This window comes from Eptesicus fuscus, chromosome 11, assembly GCF_027574615.1.
Source record: "Eptesicus fuscus isolate TK198812 chromosome 11, DD_ASM_mEF_20220401, whole genome shotgun sequence".
NCBI lineage: Eukaryota > Metazoa > Chordata > Mammalia > Chiroptera > Vespertilionidae > Eptesicus > Eptesicus fuscus.
The window spans coordinates 53,905,799-53,926,081 of NC_072483.1; the positions used below are offsets into that span (position 1 = coordinate 53,905,799).

General features: G+C 36.8%; 1 protein-coding gene across 1 annotated transcript in view; it reads right to left on the reverse strand.

The window, feature by feature from the left end:
- The window catches only part of TTN (titin), a 281,117-nt gene that overhangs the window by 88,471 nt on the left and 172,363 nt on the right, over positions 1-20,283 (reverse strand). Inside the window, exons 187-216 of the mRNA XM_054723165.1 lie at positions 19,660-19,926; positions 19,430-19,569; positions 18,866-18,992; positions 17,947-18,089; positions 13,834-13,957; positions 13,035-13,301; positions 10,964-11,061; positions 10,133-10,301; positions 9,772-10,038; positions 9,403-9,669; positions 9,038-9,316; positions 8,312-8,720; positions 7,931-8,055; positions 7,558-7,824; positions 6,544-6,813; positions 6,140-6,442; positions 5,740-6,042; positions 5,281-5,468; positions 5,075-5,189; positions 4,685-4,969; positions 4,433-4,584; positions 3,560-3,707; positions 3,226-3,403; positions 2,592-2,713; positions 2,198-2,485; positions 1,797-2,093; positions 1,490-1,676; positions 958-1,073; positions 565-864; positions 75-374 (exon numbers count right to left, since the gene is read on the reverse strand). Coding sequence (XP_054579140.1) covers positions 75-374; positions 565-864; positions 958-1,073; positions 1,490-1,676; positions 1,797-2,093; positions 2,198-2,485; positions 2,592-2,713; positions 3,226-3,403; positions 3,560-3,707; positions 4,433-4,584; positions 4,685-4,969; positions 5,075-5,189; positions 5,281-5,468; positions 5,740-6,042; positions 6,140-6,442; positions 6,544-6,813; positions 7,558-7,824; positions 7,931-8,055; positions 8,312-8,720; positions 9,038-9,316; positions 9,403-9,669; positions 9,772-10,038; positions 10,133-10,301; positions 10,964-11,061; positions 13,035-13,301; positions 13,834-13,957; positions 17,947-18,089; positions 18,866-18,992; positions 19,430-19,569; positions 19,660-19,926 — 6,501 coding nt within the window. The remainder of the gene's footprint in view (positions 1-74; positions 375-564; positions 865-957; positions 1,074-1,489; positions 1,677-1,796; positions 2,094-2,197; positions 2,486-2,591; positions 2,714-3,225; positions 3,404-3,559; positions 3,708-4,432; positions 4,585-4,684; positions 4,970-5,074; positions 5,190-5,280; positions 5,469-5,739; positions 6,043-6,139; positions 6,443-6,543; positions 6,814-7,557; positions 7,825-7,930; positions 8,056-8,311; positions 8,721-9,037; positions 9,317-9,402; positions 9,670-9,771; positions 10,039-10,132; positions 10,302-10,963; positions 11,062-13,034; positions 13,302-13,833; positions 13,958-17,946; positions 18,090-18,865; positions 18,993-19,429; positions 19,570-19,659; positions 19,927-20,283) is intronic.

Genomic DNA, 20,283 nt, shown 5'->3' on the forward strand with positions numbered 1-20,283 from the left:
TGGTTAGAAAAACCAGGGGGAACAGTGATAATCCACAACAAAAGGTGTCATAGAGATTAAGTTAAAGAGCATACTAAAGGTGTCTTTGGCCAGGACGGAGTCCTCAATTTCACAATAGTCACTTTGTCCTATGGCATTTTCTGCAGCAACTCGGAACACGTATAAAGCGCCCTCTGTCAGTGGGGTTACTGTGCACTTGGTGTCCTTGACAGTGGTGTCTACTGTTTGCCAGCCTTTTCGCCTCACGTCTCTCTTTTCCACGATGTAGTTGGTGATGGGGGATCCTCCATCTTTCTCAGGGACTGTCCACTTCAGGTCTGCTGTATTTTTGGTGATATTAATAACTTCAAGCCAGCGAGGTGGTGATGGAGGATCTGAAGAAGAATAAAAGCAAAGCAAATATAATTTTTTATTGTCCAATAACCAGTTTTCACTAAATTATCTAGGAAGTTGTATGGCAAGGCTGAAATAATCCAGTAATGAGTTTTTCATATTTTCTCATATTGTAGTTCTCAGATGTAGTTTAGGAGAATTCATATGCCCTAAACATCAAGAATGACTTACACAGCTTTTCCCGACAAAGCACAGGGTCACTGGGTTCACTGGGTTCACTTTCCCCGGCCTTGTTCACAGCTCTGACTCGGAATGAGTATTCCTGCCCTTCCATGAGCCCTGGGAGCAAATGCTGAGTGGTGGGAACTCCTTCGGCCACTCGGACCCAGTCATCTGTTCCAGTCTTTAGCATTTCAATGACATAAGACTCAATCTTTGCCCCTCCATCGTGTTCTGGCTTTGTCCAATTCAATACTAATGATGTTTTGCCTACATCTTTCACGGTTGGTTTTCCAGGGGGCCATGGAGGATCTGCAATCCAATGAAAGGAAATCAACATTTAGATTTGTCAAAAAGGAGATAGTATAAGCTTCAAAAGAATCGCATAAAATATCTAAATAGTACCTATGGGATCCTTTATTAAGATTGGCTCAGTTGATCTACTTGGTTTTCCAGGCCCAGCAAGATTTTCAGCCAGCACACGGAATCTGTATTTTTTCTTATTGGTGAGACCTTTCACTCTGGATTTGGAACAAAATGCCAGTTGAATACCATGATAAGAAGCAGAAACCTCTGTTTATTTTAATAGAAGAGGCTAATTTAAATTGTGAAAAACAAAATTTAACTGAAAGCATTCCAATATAAATTTAAAATTGCTTTTTAACTATCACACACTTTAGATTTGGCTAAATATACCAACCTAATTATAATACTATAACAATAATCATTATCATAATATCCTGGAAGACCAAGCACTTTGAAACTATCCTGGAATTCATATCAATTTTCAAATTATGTGCTAATAGAAAATGTAAGTAAAAATAATTTAAAAAATTATAGTAATATATAACCATGTATAATCAAAAGGAATACTAAAGAATAAACCTTTGTATGCACTATAACAGTTTTAACATCTTGATAGAGATTGTGGGCATACCTGTATGTTGTGTCCTTTATTGGCATCTTATTGCATTTAACCCATTTATCAGTGTCAGGATCTAATCTTTCAACCCAGTACCCAGTGATTGGGCTGCCACCATCATCGTCTGGCTCACACCATGTGAGAGTGACTGCATCTTTAGTGATATCAGAAGGTTCCAGGCGAGTTGGAGGTCCAGGTGGGTCTATAGACAGGATAATGATATGTGTTACATGTCCTATATTTAATATAACACCTAAATCCAAGTTTGACACAAGCATCCTTACCCCCCCCCTCCTCCGCCCCAACTGATTGAGAAACTTACCAAACTGAAATTTGGCTGTTATAGGAGCGGCCTGAACTGGCTCGCCAACACCATACATGTTTTCTGCAGCAACTCTGAAGAGGTATTCTTTATTGGGTGTTAATTTGGTTGCTTTGAAATTCGTATCCTTGACAGTTGATGAGAGCTTGTGCCACATATCACTGTCTGTTGCTTTTCTCTCCACAACATAGTTTGTGATTTTAGATCCACCATCATCTCGTGGGGGGTTCCATGTTAGAAGACATGACTCGTTGGTCACTTCTGTGATGTCAAAAGCAGCTGGTGGTCCAGGTTTATCTATGGATGACATTACACATGCAGAAAAAAAATCATTTAAAGTGTTTTATTTTAAAAGGTAGCGCTATGAGTTTGCCTATTTTTAAAACAAGAGCCTCCCTTACCTAGGACATTCACTTCTACCACAGCGGTGGCCCGACCGCAGGCGTTCACAGCCTCAATGATGTATGTGCCAGTATCACTTCGCTTACTATCGACGATAGTCACTGTGGATTTGTTAGGAACATTTTCAATGGTGATTCTATTGTCCTGCTTCAGAAGCTTTTCAGCCTTCGTCCACGTTATTTTAGGTTCAGGTTTTCCAGTTACAGTGGCAGGAAGTTCAATCTTAGTTCCTGCTTTCACAGTGAGACCGGCAAGGAGCTTCACGTCAAGGAAAATTTCTGGAGCCTCTGAATTGGAAAGAGATTATTTAGAATGTTAAGTTCAAGCAGAAGTAAAGTCAGAGGCCTGACTGATAAAACAAACAAACAAACAAATGACAACAAAAATAAATACCCTGAGTGTCCACAGCCTGGATTTCATCTGTGGGTTTGCTTGGCTTGCTAGCACCTAGCCTGTTCAAGGCCTTAACGCGGTAGGAGTACCATTGGCCTTCTTCAAGACCTGTTACTTGCATTCTGTCAGAAAACAAAATAGGTTGTTTTACTATAACGCATATAATCTGTTCCACTGTGTAGTATTCCTAATATTTCCAAAATTCATATCCCTGAAACAATAGTATTCTTTAAATCAATTCTGGGTTGCTTCAATATTGTAATTAATGAAAACCTTGAGCAGGGGATTAGTTCAACAGCAGCACTTTTTAACATTAGACAGGCACAACAGGGGAATCCTCAACGAAAAGGACCTAACATTTAGATTTTTTCCAAAAAAAAGCTCATTTTAGTAACAGTAAACATTTACTCTTGTGCCAAGATTTTTTTTTTTTACCATGAGCAGGGATACAAATGGAAGTTGTTTTGAATGCTGAGGGTTATTCATTTCATAGTAGGGAAAAACTGTTTCCTAGTTCATACACACTAAGAAGGTGGCAAAAAAAAAAAAAAAGAAAAAAAAAAGAAGGTGGCAAAGTAAGCTGTTGACTTTTTCTAGCAGCTTAGTTATTAGAAATATGATTTTAAAAATGTACTTTGTTTCTGCAACTGGCTCTCCACAGGCGACCCATCGATCAGAACCACGTGGACATTTTTCAACTATATATCCTTTGATACGTGAACCACCATCATATTTAGGTGGATCCCATGTTAGGAAGATGCTCTTGGCTGTTCGATCTCTCCATTTAACGTTCTCTGGTGGATCAGGTACCGCTGTAAGATTTTAAAGAGAGAGTCAGTCTTATATAGGCCATCTATGAAATCTTCATATTGTCAACCTCTGTATTTTCCCCATAATTTCAACTCCAGGTCTAACCGCAAAAACAGGTAACAAGAGGCTAGGTGAGAAATCATTGAGGAAGTACTCACTTGCAGGAGCTGACATATTTACAGGTTCATCCACATACGCAGGTTCTCCAGGACCACACTTGTTCCGAGCACAGACTTTAAATAAATATTCTTTTCCTTGAACAAGATCAGGAACTGTGAATTCTAAGTCAGTCACAAAGTCCATAACCTGGGACAGATAAATACAGGTAATTAGTTGTTTCCCAAAAACCCTTTGCCCAAGTCAGAAGATTTTTTTTTTTGAATTTATTTATTTATTTTACCATCAACAGGGATACAAATGGAAGTTGTTTTGAATGCTAAGGGTTATTCATTTCATATTAGGGAAAAACTGCAAAGTAATATATAAAATATTTGACCCTTAATATAAGGTGAAACTGTTTCCTGGTTCATGTACACTAAGAAGGTGGCAAATAAGGTGCTGACTTTTTCTATCAGCTTAGTTATTAGAAATATGATTTTAAATCAAGATAAAAATAGTAATGAGTATAAACTGAGGGGAAAATTGGACAGATTACACCAACTAAGGTAATCTAGTGGAATGAGAAGAAGTATGACCACCAGAAAGAGCTAAGTACTTAATGTCCTTAGAATGGCTTATAGCTTAATAGGGGCATATTGGTTGCTTATCAGGTACCTAGTAAGTGGTTATGTTGTTGTTGTTGTTGCTGTTGCTTTTATAAAACAAACCTAGTTGAAAATTTGGTAAGGCTCACAAAATAAGGCAGTTATATAAAATCTTGGTTGAGCTACCTCAGAAAGCATTAGCATTAATGCATTTAAAAAAGCATTTCAGCAAGGTAAAAGTAAAAACATATAAACTTTTCATGGCATCCCAGAATTGTGAGATTTCCGTGCTCTTCTGGAGTAGGTGAGTTGCTACAAAAAACTCACTTTAGTCCATGTTTTCCGGCTGACTTCTCGCTTTTCAACAAGATAGCCGGTTAATGGACTTCCTCCATCATCATCTGGTGGCTCCCAAGTCAAATGTACTGAGTCCTTGGTTATGTCACTATATTTCAGTTCTTTGGGTGCACTTGGGCGAGCTGAATAAACACAGTCAGAAGTCAATATCATTAATAGCGTGAACCAATATTTATGAATACTGTCAAATCACTTTAGATAACAAAAGGTTAAGTTACTTACCAATTACATTGACATCAATTTCCCCAGAAATTGCCTTCACAGGATTTTCCAGTTTCAGTGTATAAATTCCCTTGTCTGGACGTTCACTTGGAGAAATGACAAGTTCAGCATAGGCAGATAAGGTTTTCATTTTCACACGATCCCCTTCTTCTAATACTTGGTCTCCTAGAGACCAGGTTGCAGTTGGCCTTGGATAGCCTGTACTTGGAACCAGGATCTTGATAGGATTTGGGACAATAATTTCCAGACCATCTTTAAACGCACTTAAGTCCATTGTTGGTTCAACTACCAAGAAGAAAAATGAATGAGTTTCTAGTATTATACTTAAGTCCCTGTACCCTGAAGTAGCTATGTACTGTTCCCAAATCTAAAAACAAAATATACACTTACCAAAAGCATCATCAGCTGTTAGAGGACCAAGAATTTCAGATGGATCTGAAACACCAGCTTCATTTTCTGCAGATACTCTATATAAATATTTATTTCCTTTTTGTAATCCAGTAACCTAAAATTATGAATCAAACATTTGTAAAAAACATATACATTTAAATGCATGATCATACAATGAAAATGGTTTTTAGATACAAATGCCCTACCTTGTAGGTCAGTTCAGGGACCAGTTTCATATTGCAACGAATCCATTTATCTTTCCCTTCTTCACATCGCTCTATTATGTAGCCCAGGATTGGGCTTCCTCCATCTTTCAGAGGAGGTTCCCATGTAAGCTGAACTGATGACTGAGTCTGTTCTGAGGAATTTAGGTTCACAGGAGGACTGGGTCTCTCTGGAGTGGAAGAGTAGGAGCATACCATTTAAATCAGTGACAATGTATTAAGACAGTGCTGGAACCAATTCTATCATCCCCATTAAAATATCAGGGTTACTGAATTCATTAAATAGAAGCAGTAGGAAGTCTACATTTTTATGATTTTCAAATTTTTCTGATGTTCTACCTTTTCATTAACTTTAATTTGATTTATTTTAATTGATAGGCTTAATATTTCTGGATTTCATGAAGGTGTTACTTCCCTTTTTTTTTTTTTGGATGGGCTTACCAATTGGATCAGCAACTTTGACGAAGGGTGTGGCTGCACTTGGTTTCCCAACTCCAATTCGGTTTTGGGCTCTGACCCGGAAACTATACTCCTGTCCTTCCACCACATCAGTGACTGTTGCCGATAGGTCTTCAGCTCTTACTGTCATGGCAGTGTCCCACCTGATAGAAGTCTTGTCCCTTAGTTCAATGACATAGTTTGTGATCTCAGCACCTCCATCATACTCTGGTGGTTCCCATGTCAATGAGACACCAAATCTATTCACATCAGTGATGGTTACATTCAAAGGAGGGCCTGGAACATCTGGATTTCATCACAGAAAAAAAAAATATAGCCTTTGGTTATATTCGGGATAAAAGCAAAGATAAGCTACTCTGCAATTTATTTTAAAAATTCTTACCATATTTGCTCCTTGCTTCTACAGGATTGTCAGTCTCTACTGGTTCACCAGTGCCAACTCTGTTTCTTGCACTCACACGGAATAGATACTCAACTCCTCCTTTTTGTAGTCCAGTGACAGTAAACTCACAACTGTCTGCCCGGTCAGTGGCCAGAACCCAGGTCTTTCTCTTGATGTCACGTCTTTCAACAACATAACCTATGATTTTGCTTCCACCATCAGTTAATGGTTCTTCCCAAGCGAGGCCCACTTCACCATCAAATGTTTCTGCCACTTCTAAGTTACGCACTGGCCCAGGAACATCTGAAATGCACGTGTAAAAAAATTATTTTTTTTATTTTTTAGTGTGCTACCATGCTTTTAGTTGTGCTTTGCCAATTAAGTCCAATTGACTCAGGGCTTACCAATAACTTGTAAATTGATGAATGCTTCTGCTTTTCCATGTTTGTTCTGAAGCACAACTTTATATCTTCCTTTGTCTCCTTTCTTGGCTTCTAAAATTCTGAAGGAAGTTTGTTCAGCTGTAGTATCTACCGTTTTTGATGACAGAGCTTCATTTTCTTTAAACCACTCAGCTTCTGCTTTGGGGTAGGCATCGTAGGGCACCACCATTGTCAGAGGCTGGCCGACATCAACCACGAGGTCTTGATCAGCTGTCTTGATTTTAGGTGCCGCTAGTGAGAAAAATAACATGTCAATGCCTTTGCGTTATTTCTTGTAGTCCAGCTACACCATAGCTTCTTTACTATGCATTTGTTAGCAAATATTGGTGACATAACCTTAGACGTATATCACAGTAACTTTACAGCAGAGCACACTGACTGAGTTCAGAGTTCTCATATTGCAAATTATCAGACTGGAGAATTATTCTTTGCCAAAAGTAATAACAAAGGACTAAATATAGTGCAAAACATGTTTTCCATTAAAAATAAATAAATTAGGCACCTCACACTTAGTTCAAAATAAACAAGACACGTTTTTTCTTATGTATAAGACATACACTAGTGGCGTTTTCATAATAACAACCTAAAAGGATGTCTCAGAAGCTTAGGTCAAGATGAGAACTGACCTAAGAGGCCCCACAGGGGTTTGAAAAATAGAAGAGAATTGGGCTATTGCAAGGTCTGGGTTTGCTGGGAAGACTTTCAAGGTGCTATGTTAATCCTAGAAAGTAGTGAATATCTGCCATGTGACAAAAATTGTTCGAGATTCTGGCATGTAGAGAGGAATGCTATCAGTTTCCCTTTACTCAGGACACTTTGTTGTAAGATAAATTAGCGTAGTTAACATGAGGATAGGGCTTAACAGAAATAAAGGGCGTTCACAAGCATTATCTCATTAATTAGCTGAGAAACCTGAAACTTACACAGTATCTGTGACATTGTGGGGATGTTTGAAAATAAAAGAAAGGGACTTACCTGCCAGTTCAAGCTTAGCTCTGGCTTCTTTGTCTTTGGCAATGAATCTGTATTCACCCTGGTCACGGGGCTTAATATCACAAATCTGTAGCCTGTGTATCTTTCCTTCACTCATCATCTGGTGTTTGTCACCCTGGACAATAATCATGTTATTTCTTAGCCACTGAACTTCCACCTTATCTTTGTTGAGCTCAGCCAAAAAGATAACATCAGCCCCAGGGGCTTCGAGAATATCTTGGGGAGGCCTGATGATCTCAACAGGGATTTCTGAAACGAAAAACGTGAAATCATAATCCAAATATGTTTGTGATTGGAGTAACAACTTTCATAAACTGATACTAGTACTAAAATTGTCCTTTCACTTAATACGTACCTTCCACAAAGAGCCTAGCCCGTGACTTCCTGTCTTCTACTCCACAAGCATATTCACATTCATCATCCAGCCTGCAATCTTTGATAATGAGTCTATGTATACTGCCATCTTTTTCAAATTTGTATCTAAAAGGAGAGGTTGACTTACTGGTTAGCTTGCACAATGACCACTAAATTGCCAAAAGTACGTATGCATATATATATATATATATATATATATATATATATATACACATACACATACATATATACATATATACATATACATATATATACATATATATGTATATATGTATATATATGTATGTGTGTATATATATATATATATACACACACACACACACACACACACAGAAATAGAGATTAAGAAGCTTTTGCTTACTTTTTGCCTTCTTTGATTTCTCTCCCATTTCTGTACCATTTTACATTTGCTTTCTCTCTGGACAGCTGGCAGGAGAAGACAGCATCATCGAACTCGGTGACTGTCTGGTCTTCCAAGTGTTCCACAAATTCTGTAGGAGCTTCTATGATGAGAAGCTCAGCGACGGATTTATCTTGTCCAGCAGTGACAATGTATTCACCCTCATCTGGGAAGCCACAGTCTTTGATAATTAGAGAGTGCTTATATTTATCAATTCGGTATAAAATGCGGTTGTCAAAAGCCACTTCTTCTCCATTTTTGGTCCATTTCAGTGTTACATTGAGACGATTCACCTTGCACCAGAATGTGACAGATTTCTTTTCCATTGTCTCAATATCTTTAAGAGGCTCAACAATCCTGAGGTCTTCCTCTGTTATAAAGAAGAATAATGTTGATTTTGTTTTCATAACAGAAATTGATTTTATTTAAAAAAATATATTTGATTGATTTTTACAGAGAGGAAGGGAGAGGGATAGAGAGTGAGAAACGTCGATGAGAGAGAAACATCTATCAGCTGCCTCCTGCACACCCCCTACTGGGGATATGCCCGCAAACCAAGGTACATGCCCTTGACCGGAATCGAACCTGGGACCCTTCAGTCCGCAGGCCGACGCTCTAACCACTGAGCAAAACAGGTTAGGGCAGAAATTGATTTTAAAAATCACTCATGCCATAGAAGTGACTTACCTTCCACTATCAGATTGGCTGCACTCTTAACATTTTCACCTCTATGATTGGTCAGAGACACATTATAGTTGGCTTGGTCATCTAATCGCGCATCTCTAATTCTGAGGGTGTAGACCAGGTCTTTGTGGAGAATGATGTATTTTGAACTATCAAATATGGCTTCCTCATTTCTGAACCATTTAGCTTTTGCACCTTCAGTATTGACTTCACAGTTGAAGACGACTTCTTGTTGTTCTTTCACACGGGTGTCCTTAAGAGGAACTATGATCTTGAGTTTTTCTGAAAGCAACCAACAAGACTTTATCGTATGAAGAAAGCCCAAAGATACCAATCTGAGTAAACTGTAGAAGCAAAAACAAACTTACCAATTACTGTCAAGTGAGCTGCTGCTCTGGCAGCCCCAACCATGACAACATAAGTGCCCATATCTTGTAATGTGGCATCTTTCACAACTAGGATCCTCTTTTTGCCATCAGCAATAATGTCATATTTATCTCCAGATTCAAGTGTCTTATCATCCCTCTTCCACTGGACTTCAAAGCTTTCCTTTGATATAGTACAGACAAATTCAGCCTTTTCTCCTTCAAGTATTTCAAGGTTTTGAGGCTTTGAGATAAATTCAGCAGCAAGTTCTGGGAAGAAAAAAGTTGCAAGATATTGTAAACTTAAGCATTTGCATCTTGAATACAACAAATATAAATTTCTTAAAATATTATTCACAGTAATTTTCATACCATGTACTTTGACTTTGCCATCAGTTCGAGAACTTGGGAGTCGGCAGTTATAGCTGCCTGTATCCTCAAGTTGGGCATTTTGAATGATCAGAATTCTCTTTCGTCCATCAGTGAGTATTTCATATCTTCCTGTTTCAATGATCTCTTCATCCCCTTTGTACCAAATCACTTCTGCTCCAGGCTTGGATACTTCACAGACCAGTTTTATAGTGTCTGTTTCACTAACTTCAATATTGGCAAGATTTTTTGTAAAGACAGCTTCTTCTTCTGCAAGAATAAATTTTTAAAAATTGAGTTACAGTGGAAATTATTATTTTCCTCCCAACACATAAACGTCTTAAAAGAAAGACTTTACTCTTACCCAGTACTGTCAGCATGCCAGAAGTTCGTGCCGTCCTTACTTCACAGGAATATTCTGCTTCATCATCCAGCAGACATTTGTTGATGACAAGGATGCGCACTGCTCCCTTTGATATGATGTCATATTTTTTGCCCTTTTTAATTTCAGCACCATCTTTAAACCACTGGACCTATATTTAAGATAATTAAATACCTTTATCAGTTTTCTTGTTGTTCCTTCAGGTAAGTGTCAAGAGAAATATGATCCTTAGTTTTTTTTAAAAGCAACCAACAGGCTTTATAGTATGAAGAACCAAAGTGGTATATACAACTCAGTCCCCCAAAATATGTCAACTACAATTGTAAAATAAATTTTGATAAAATCAAGAACAAAATTCTTCAATTATTAGTAAGTGATACTATTATTATTTATTAAACATGATGGGATCGTGTAACTTGAGAGCCATAGAGGGCTTCATGTAGACCAATTTGTTTGTTTTCTGGATGTGTAAACTGAGATTCAAATGGTAATTAATGGTAAGCAAACAGGAGTACTCAGTTGAGACAAATGAAATTGCTGATATGTGAAAGAAAATAGCAATTTCATATGGTTCTGACTAATAATGTTTAAATCTCCTGATTGTGAGTCCAGTATTTTTCAAGCAATAGTAAGTAAATAATACTAAAAAGAGAACAATTAAATCAAGTATGTATTTCATACTAAAGTAATAATCTTTAAGCTAAAAGTAGAATGATTATCAGATAGGTGAGATTACTATTTTTATTCCATTTGGCTAAAACAAAAGTAAACATAATGTTGACAATTCAAGATAGCAATTATATAATCACATACCTTCGCATTTTCTCGGGAAATTTCACACTCAAACCGAGCCATTTCTTTTTCTTTAACTTGAAGGTCAGTAAGTGGTCTTAAGAATTCTACATGAGGAGCTGTAAGAGAAAGTCATCAGATTTCAAAATGTTTTCTAGAAATTTACTCTGAGATACTGTAGTACATATTAAGAAAATGTGAGTATTGCCCTAACCGGTTTGGTTCAGTGGATAGAGCGTCGGCCTGTGGACTCAAGGGTCCCGGGTTCGATTCTGGTCAAGGGCATGTACCTTGGTTGCAGGCACATCCCCAGTAGGGGGTGTGCAGGAGGCAGCTGATTGATGTTTCTCTCTCATCGATGTTTCTAACTCTCTATCCCTCTCCCTTTCTCTCTGTAAAAAAATCAATAAAATATGTTGTTTAAAAAAAAAAGAAAGAAAATGTGAGTATTTTGCAGGCCTTATTCATCTTAATAAGCTATATTGATTTTGAAATCACTTGGAGCGCCCTTTAGGTATGATATTTTACTTTTTACATATCTGTAATTTTCATAAAATAATGTGGCATATTATAGGTCCAACTAATTATGTCTATCATCTATCTATCTATCTATCTATCTATCTATCTATCTATCTATCTATCATCTCTCTATCACCAGCTCAGTTCTCCTGAATAATAGCTGGAAGAAAAATCCCCACTGATACTCTCCAGAGTTGAAAGTTGATATTGTCAAAGCAAACACCAGTAGCAAAGAAATAGCATCTTGTTTAATGCAACAAGCATAATCTTTGAGAAGTTAGAATTCACAATAATGCAGCTTAAAGCACTATGACCAGCCTTGTCTATGGCAGAAAGGCACAAACCTGCAATTGAAATCACATACAATCAGCTTTTTAAAAAATAAGCTTCAAAGATGTATGTCACATATATGTCAGCCATAAAATCTATTAGCGTGACAAAGCAGTGTGCTTATGGGAAGGTGATGTTTTTGTATATCTCTTGTTTCATTTATCTCCAGAATTAAGTCAGCAGAAGTACAGGATTGGAGAGCTAACCTCTTGCCCTTCCTTCTTTCAGGGCTCCTTGTGAGTGCCTCCCAAGATAGCTTTCCTTGATCAATGAGATTCTGGGACATAAATACTAACTAAATAGGCTTCAAGATATTGTAGGCTCATAGTAACTAAGCCTTCGTGGAGTGGAGACAAACTAGATGACAAAAAGAAGAAGGAGACCCAAGAAGCTACTCTGTCATGGGCTAAAGCAGAGCAACCACAAAGTAGAAAGAATACACCAGTACACGATGCATGGAAGGAAGCACATTCACAGCCATTATTTTGTAGCTGTTGACAGAAGAGAAGCAACTAAATCAAGTAGCAAGTACAGCACAAAATATGCACTGAAAAATGTTATCACTGGACAAAAGAATGAATGGAAAAAAATGAGCTAGCATGTGGCATTTTGTAACAGAGGACATTATATTTTTCACCAGAGGAAGAAGTAATGCTAAAAACATTGGAGCTCTCTTCATTCACAGCACTCAACGAATCCAGGCTTCTTTCCATCTTCTTATCCATTCTTATTCTCGGAGAAAGCATTATGTGAAGGGGCTTTATCATGTTACAGCAGGCCTCTAACATGCTCCTATTCAAACTGTAACTTCATGCTCATTTTCTAGTTGTTCCCCATGCCTGAGGACTCATTTTCCTCCCAGAGAGCAATTGCTTTCCTTTTCTTTTTCTTTTTTTTAAAAAAAATCATAGCTCCCTTCTTGTCTTTTTCATTCAGTTTGTTCTCATCTGTATGAGGACATTCCTACAGGAGGCTTACCCCATGTTGACAAAGAGCACATCTGCTGACTACTCTGAGAAGCATAGTGAAAAGTGAGCAATCTGTCCATTATCACACCAGAAGTATCAGAAGGATTTTTTTAGAGGACCAGATTATGTCAGTATCAATATTATAAGTTGCCAAGAAATGCAGTTAGGCCAAGAAGGGCATGCAAAAAGTTGTGTGTTTTGTTTGTTTATTTGTTTGTTTTGTTTTGTTATCAAAGAGTTGCAAATGAAAAGACCTGTGTAAGAAGAATACTTACGCACGACATTCAGGTTACAGGAAGTCTTAAAATCCTTAGCATCACAAGTGTATGTTTTAATATCCTCTGGGGTACAGCCATGTATAATAAGTTTTCTGACCCTGCCATCAGCAACAATTTCATACTTCTTGCTTTTGAGAATTTCTGTGCCGTTTTTGAACCATTTCACCTTAGCATTCTCTCTGGATACTTCACACTCCAATACTGCAGTGGCTTCCTCTTCGACCGTCTGGTCCTCAAGAGGCTTAGTGAATTCAACTGGGGGTTCTGAAAGAATCATACTAATTAGCCAGGGCATTTCTCCTTTCTTCTGGAAGAGTTGCAGGACCTCCTCAACTTTCCTCTTGTATCTCCCAGGCTTTTTCTATTTTTAAGTTTCATTTGTAAGATTTGATTACACACAAATGCTTTTCTCTAATAATGATGTTTCATCATTATTTGCACATACAGAGAAAGAGCATTTCTAAAGAATATGAAACACCAAGGAAATAATAGCCAACTCTTGGTTAGTAAAGTGATAAATACCTAGTTGGATAATAATTCTTTCTCCAGCTGTTTATTGAATGCAATAAAAACAGTGAGGACCAGAAGTGGAAGTAAACCTTATGCTAGTCAATTTTGACAAAAAAACACACACAAAAAGTCTGTGTTAGGCCAAAAAGTAAAATAGACTTTTGAATATTTGGTACATTATAATGATCTATGTTACTCAACATATAAAGATTAAAGATAATGGAGAGTTGGCATTATTTATGAACCTTTGTATTATACATGTTTTTAAAAATAAGCCTGTAATTACCTTTCACGAAGAGATTGGCTTGAGTTTTGAAATCTTTTGCTGTTAGTTGGACTTCTCCAGCATCTTCTAACTTTACATCCCTCAGAGTAAGTGTATGAACTTTTCCTTCTGAACGTGTGACCACCTAGTTTTTTGAGAAAAAAAAGTGCAGTGTAAGAATATTTGAAAAAGCAATCCAATATATATATAGGTGCATTTAATTCATTTAGATAAACAGTTTGAAATAGTGCTTTCCAAGTTCTTTTATAATCATAAGTATAACACATATGTATCTGAAAATGATTTTAACTAATAGCTTAGAATCCTTAAGGAAATTTTAGGTTTTTATAAGTACCCTTAATTATTACTAAGTGGCTTTTTATCTTAAAATACTGGGCAAATTTTTGTATTACATTTGCCTTCATTCTGTCACTGGGTTTATATATAAAGAAAGAACATAGAAAAGTTAAATCATGAAAGGAAGGAAAAAGCTGATTACATATTATAAGCGGAAAGTAAACCTTATATTCTAAATGCAAGGTGTTTGCCATGCAACAAGCTAGAACTCTTCTTCCCAATCATTTTAGCAATTGAAATTATTTTGCAAACCAAGTAAACCTATGATTAAAATAATTTGTACAATTTCTTAATTTTGTTCAAAATTACAAATGAAGATGTTGACTCTTGTGCACCTCAGGACTGGGAAAATCCAGTATCAGGCAGGGCTACAATTGTTCAAATAGCAGTCAACAATGGATAAAATAACTTTAGAAATAGTTAAATCAGGAGACCACTGTGATAGTAGAACATCAAGACAAATGCTGCCATTAATGTTATTATTTGAATAATAAATTCTTGGTGTAAATGCAACCTTGAGCAATTTGAAGGGGGTAGTCAGTAGGACAATAAATTGTCAAAAGGAATACCCCACCTTTATATGGACTCTCACTAGGTCCCATAATTGTAGTTTGCACAGTTGAAAATAAGGCTACCAGACAGGCCCATCCTGATAGCAAGGATATGACAGTTAGAGGTTCTTCTGGTCCTATCATCTAAAAGTCCATAAGATGCTCTGTCCTGTGTTTGAGATTGATTATGCTTAAGACTTCATTCAGAGTTCAGAATAACTTAAAAGTTTTTAGCAATGGAACTATTTCTTATGGTGGTATAAAGGAAAGAGTCATGAATAAAGTTTCATATAAAGGTTTTTTCTTAATAGTTGGGCATGGTTATTAATATAACTACCTTAATAATCGAGAAAGGCAAAAAACAAATAGGAGGAGGAAATTAAGATATGTCCTAGGAACACAGCTGCTTATTCAAGGGCCTGGTGCTTAAAGGGGAAAAATGTTTTAGTAATATATTTCAATATAAATTTTGAAAATAAATTTTGGACTGTGATTTGGGACTATTTAAAAAAGTATCTCAGGTTTCAACCTGCCCACAGATATATATTATTCATTAACTCATTGTTTTATCTAAATTCTTCTGCAGCTACTCTAGAAAATTGGAACTTGGCTCAGAACACAGTGATTCTCAATTAACTGGTCTTATGAAGCAAGTATGTCAAACTCAAAGGCTAACACGGGCCAAATAAACAAGATATGCAGCCCGTGGCCCACGGGCCGTGAGTTTGACATGCTTGTTATACAATGTACCTTGATTATGGTTTTTAAAAAGGAAAAACTACTTGGTACCTTATAAAAATAAATAAGTAAAATGAATGCTGAAGATTTGGTGGTTGATTGTGAAAGGCTAATGTTAAATATTGTCCTTTTAAAATATGGTTATTCTTAATGCAAGCATGTTGCTATAATACAATAGGTATTATGACTGTGACCAAGCTATTGAAGTTTAAATATAAAATTATCTAAGGTCATTTAGGACTTAGCAGTGCTTTTGGATTGACAGCCAAACACACACACACACACACACACACACACACACACACACAAATAACATAAGAACACAAAAAACCTAAACACCAAAAATTAAACCACACACACCAAAAACCCCTCAAAGCAAAAAAACACACAACTCATTCCTAAATTTTTCTTTTGACTTCCTTATTCCAATAACTTGTTTTTGTTTGTTGAGTACAGTATTTAGAGGCTAACCATTTTGCAGAGTGCAGATAAAAGGCCTGAATTAAACTAATAGTGGCAACTTTGTTCTGAAAGACTCAATTAAAAACAAACCTGGAAAATGTAATAAACTGACTTTATTGCTTCATAGTTTATATTGCTTTTTAAAAAGAGACATTTAAGTAACATAAGAACAAGTTCATAAAAGGCTGAAGTATTTTGGGTGACTAAAGGATTAAAATTCCTGTGCTAAAAGAGGCACAAAGAGGCCCTATAAAATTATAGTAAGATGATCCTTTCTAACCCAAGAAAGAAGTTTAGTGACAAGAAGATATATATATATTTGTAAAAGAAATGTGAATAAGATTTTTATGAGTCTACATTTTTAATTAAAATAATATAGTTTTTACATTAAAACTAATGAAACTGATCATTTAATAAAAAACTCTTAATTTGACCAAAAGATATTTAGTAGCAAAAATTTAGTAGCAAAATAATAATATCATTTGTCCTTAAGCAGTGTTCTTACATTAAAAAAATCACAAATTTACAAATCTAGAAAGGGTCTTGAAAAGTCAACCAAATCTCTTCCTTTAGATATGAAAGCAATTAAACCACATTTCATAGGACAAATATATTAAGAAAACAAACTCAAAGGTAGAGATGCCTTCATCATCCAGTTCAATATTTAAAAGATCTTACTGTAACTTAATTCTCATGCTGAAATTTGAACATATAGCTGCTTTTTCTATCCTCAAAGAGTAGACAAATTGGTGATTATTATCTATATAGTACGCAGACTGCATTTCCCAGATGAACTGTTACTGAAGTAGTCTTTAATCAGTTAGATAGATTATGAGCCTTTTGTTTGTTTTAGAACAGGTCAAAGGCATTTGCCTTCTAATAATTCAACCAACTTTGTGGCTCCTTGTTAAATTGAATTCCTTGTTAATTATATTCCAGTTAAGTCTTAAAAGTTTGATTTGTATTGAAGCCTTGATGGCACATTTGATATTATTCCTAAAATATTTTAAAAAATTACTATGGTATAATGAACTGTCCAGTACATTCTTTTCATGGACATTTTCGTTACATTTTATTTTAAGAATTAAAAATCAATGATGAATTATCAAGATAATTTAAACACACACTTTGTTTTTGGAGTAAAATACATAACTCACTTTAGGTAAATTATATTTTAAGCCTACCTGAAAAATCATGTTGGTTTTCCTTATAAACCAAGGCATAGAATATTCTCAACAATAAAGATAAATAAATAAAATTAAAATAAATTTAAAAACACACGAAAAAACCTTAGGTACAGAAAAGCTAACACTGGGAGCTGGCTGCAACAACAGTGCACATTAAGTTTTACGACAAATTCTAAAGCTATCTACAGCTTCTAAATTTTATTTCTTAAAATTTCTTAAAGTATATTTGTTCATATGTGTGGATAACCACAGAGCCCTTCTTTCTTGTCAGTAGCATCAGTTGCACTTTAAATAGTCTGCTTGCATTCCAGAATTTGCACAGCTCAAAGCACTTGAGGGTTAAAAATAGCTTTGGAGAAATGCTTAAAGAGCAAATTTGCCCCTAAGTTATCTCAACCACTTGATCAACTGCCTGAAATGGAATTTCAACCCTCCCCTATATGCAGAACTGTAGATAGCTTGAGAATTTGTCGTAAAACTTAATGTGCACTGTTGTTGCAGTGCATTCAATCAGAAAGTCTTCTTTTTTTTAAATCTTTTTGCTCCTTCCTATCATTGATAGCCAATGAGTGTTTGACTGTCCTTCCAAAAAAAAAAAATTGATTTTATTTCCATTCCAATGAAAATATCATCAGGTTAAACCCAAGAAAAATGTGAAGAATCTGTTTGACAATTTCAGCAGGAATTAGGCAAGCGTAGGCTGGGATAGGAAAGAGAAAGGGAAAGGGAGAAGGCGGCAACATAAAAAAGAGCAAAGAACAAGGAACGTACAAGTGAAGATGGAAGAACCTGGCTGAAAGAGTGAGAGCAAGACAAGCAACCACACTCCTGCTTTTTACCTTATCACTGGGCTCCAGTTTCTTCCCTTTGAGATACCATTCCACTGGGATATCCTCATAAGAGAGCTCACAATCGAAGGTGGCTGTTTCCCCTGCGGTCACTGTGACGTCCTTCAGAGGCCTCAGAAGACCAATCACTCGTGCTTTGCGAGAGGAAGGAAGCAGTTTTGGAATACTCATTTTGTAATCCCAAGAGAATAAATACAGACTCGGTTAGTAATCTTCGTGGGTGCTTTCTTGGAGAAGGAAAGAGCCACAGGACTGGCCACTACTTTAGCTCCCATGTGAACGGGGCCCTGTGGTGCTGGGAAGGGGAGAGCTGGTGGCCGGAGAGTGGGTATTCATAGGGGCCCTTCCGTGCTGCTGTACAAGGTCAGCGAGAAATCTGTGCTGCATCTGTCTCTCTGCCAGGCGTCAAGTTCCTCTGGCTACATAAGGTATGTGACTTCCAAAATAACTGAGACTCTGATTGGGAGAGGACAAGGGCCCCTCAATCACATAGCCTGTCCATGTCCATCAAACACTTTACACCTCCCAAAAATGTTAGCCAAATCCTCTCCTCTCCTCCCTTCTTGAATCTGAAATGGCCACACAGCCAAGTTTTTCTTTATAGTGCTTCAGGCACTTGAAGGACGCTGTCTTTAAGGGCTACATTTCTGAGTTAGATTCTTCTTATAGGTATATCTACTGTGAATGAAATGATTACAAAATAGGAAAATCTGACTTGTTAGTTTTCTTTTGTTTAAATGACAAGTTCAATGACATGTGTGTATTGAGATGTCAAAGAAGTAAATACAAGAAAGCCTGTTTCTGAACTTTAATAATTTTTTTCTAATGAATTAAATAATTCCAATTAGTTTCACTCCCATTTTCTGCAAAGCTGTACCCTGAATTTTCAGCAGAAACACATGATACTTACGTTTTACTCGGAGGTGGGCGCTAGATTTAACATTGGCGGCTTGGAAATCCACCCCACCAGTCTGGTCCAGGCGGCAGTTGTGCAAAATAAGGAAGTGCACTTTGCCTTCCTCCTTGATCTCGCAATCCTGTACCAAAAAGGAATAAAGCTTTCACAGGAAATACTTTTCCTTGGGATTTTTTTTTCTGAGGATATAATATCTAATTAAAGGGATGAGATTAATAACAGGTGAAGAGACAATATAAATTTGAGCTTCCCTTTTGCAGGAAATGAAGCTTACAAATAGCATCATGAAAGCAGTGTTTATTTTACCTATATAATTCTGAACCAACAGGCAGCATCAGAGAATACCTACACACTTATACCCACTCTGCTATCACACAAATAATGCAAATGTGCCTGTCAGAGCCCATTCATAGACCCTAATACCTCTCCGTGGCTTAAGGTCTGATAGAGAACATGATATTGCATTTTAGATGCCTCGCAAGCACTCTGACTTTTTGCCTGCCCTTTTCTGTTTCACACAGCTCCTCTAGGCGCTGACAAGTTCAGAAATAGCCTTACAGGTGTTTGGAGCAGTGCCTCTCCCTTGAGTTTCCAGTTGGCATGGATGTCGTCTTCGGAGATTTCAGTTTCAAAGCGGGCTGTCTCAGTCTCTATCACCTCCACACTGTACAGGGGGCGCAGCAGTTTTATTTCCCGATCTAGAAAAGTGAAGGGTCAGCATGTGACATTAGCCTCTGGCAGAAATAACCCCAACAGCTTTAAGAGTAGGCTCATGGAAATTTGCTTACCCTCAATGTCAAGCTTTCCCGAGGTCTTATCTGTCCCACAGTCACAGGTGTACTGTCCGATATCTGATTTCAAGGCTTTCTTTAGGATTAGCATGCGCTTCTTGCCATCTGCTTTAATAACAGCATTTTTAGATGGCTTTATTTCCTCTCCATCCTTAAACCATTTCACTGGTGCATCTGCTCTGCTAATTTCACACTGTAGAATCACTTCATCTTTCTCTACAGCGGTATAATCTTGAAGCTTTCCTGTAAAGTATGGATCTCCCTCTGCAAGTAGAGTATCAGTGAAAAAATGTCATTTAGCACCGAGGGAAATGGCAATCTCTTGAAAAGTTTAAGAGGCAGCTCACAGAGTTCTGTGCATATGTTAAAATTGAACCAAATGCTCACTCATTTATTATGTTCAAAAGTTCTCCAAATGTTAGAAAAGGAACATGCATGAGTTTTATCAAAACCTAACCTATCTGTATTTTATTTTGAAGTATTTTATTAACTGTAGTTTAAAAGATATTATGAATTTTACCTTAAGATATAATTATGCGTTCCTTTATTATTTGGCTAAATTTCTAAGCAAATCTATTATGTCTACTTTACCTTTATGCTTTCAGATTCACATAATTAGCT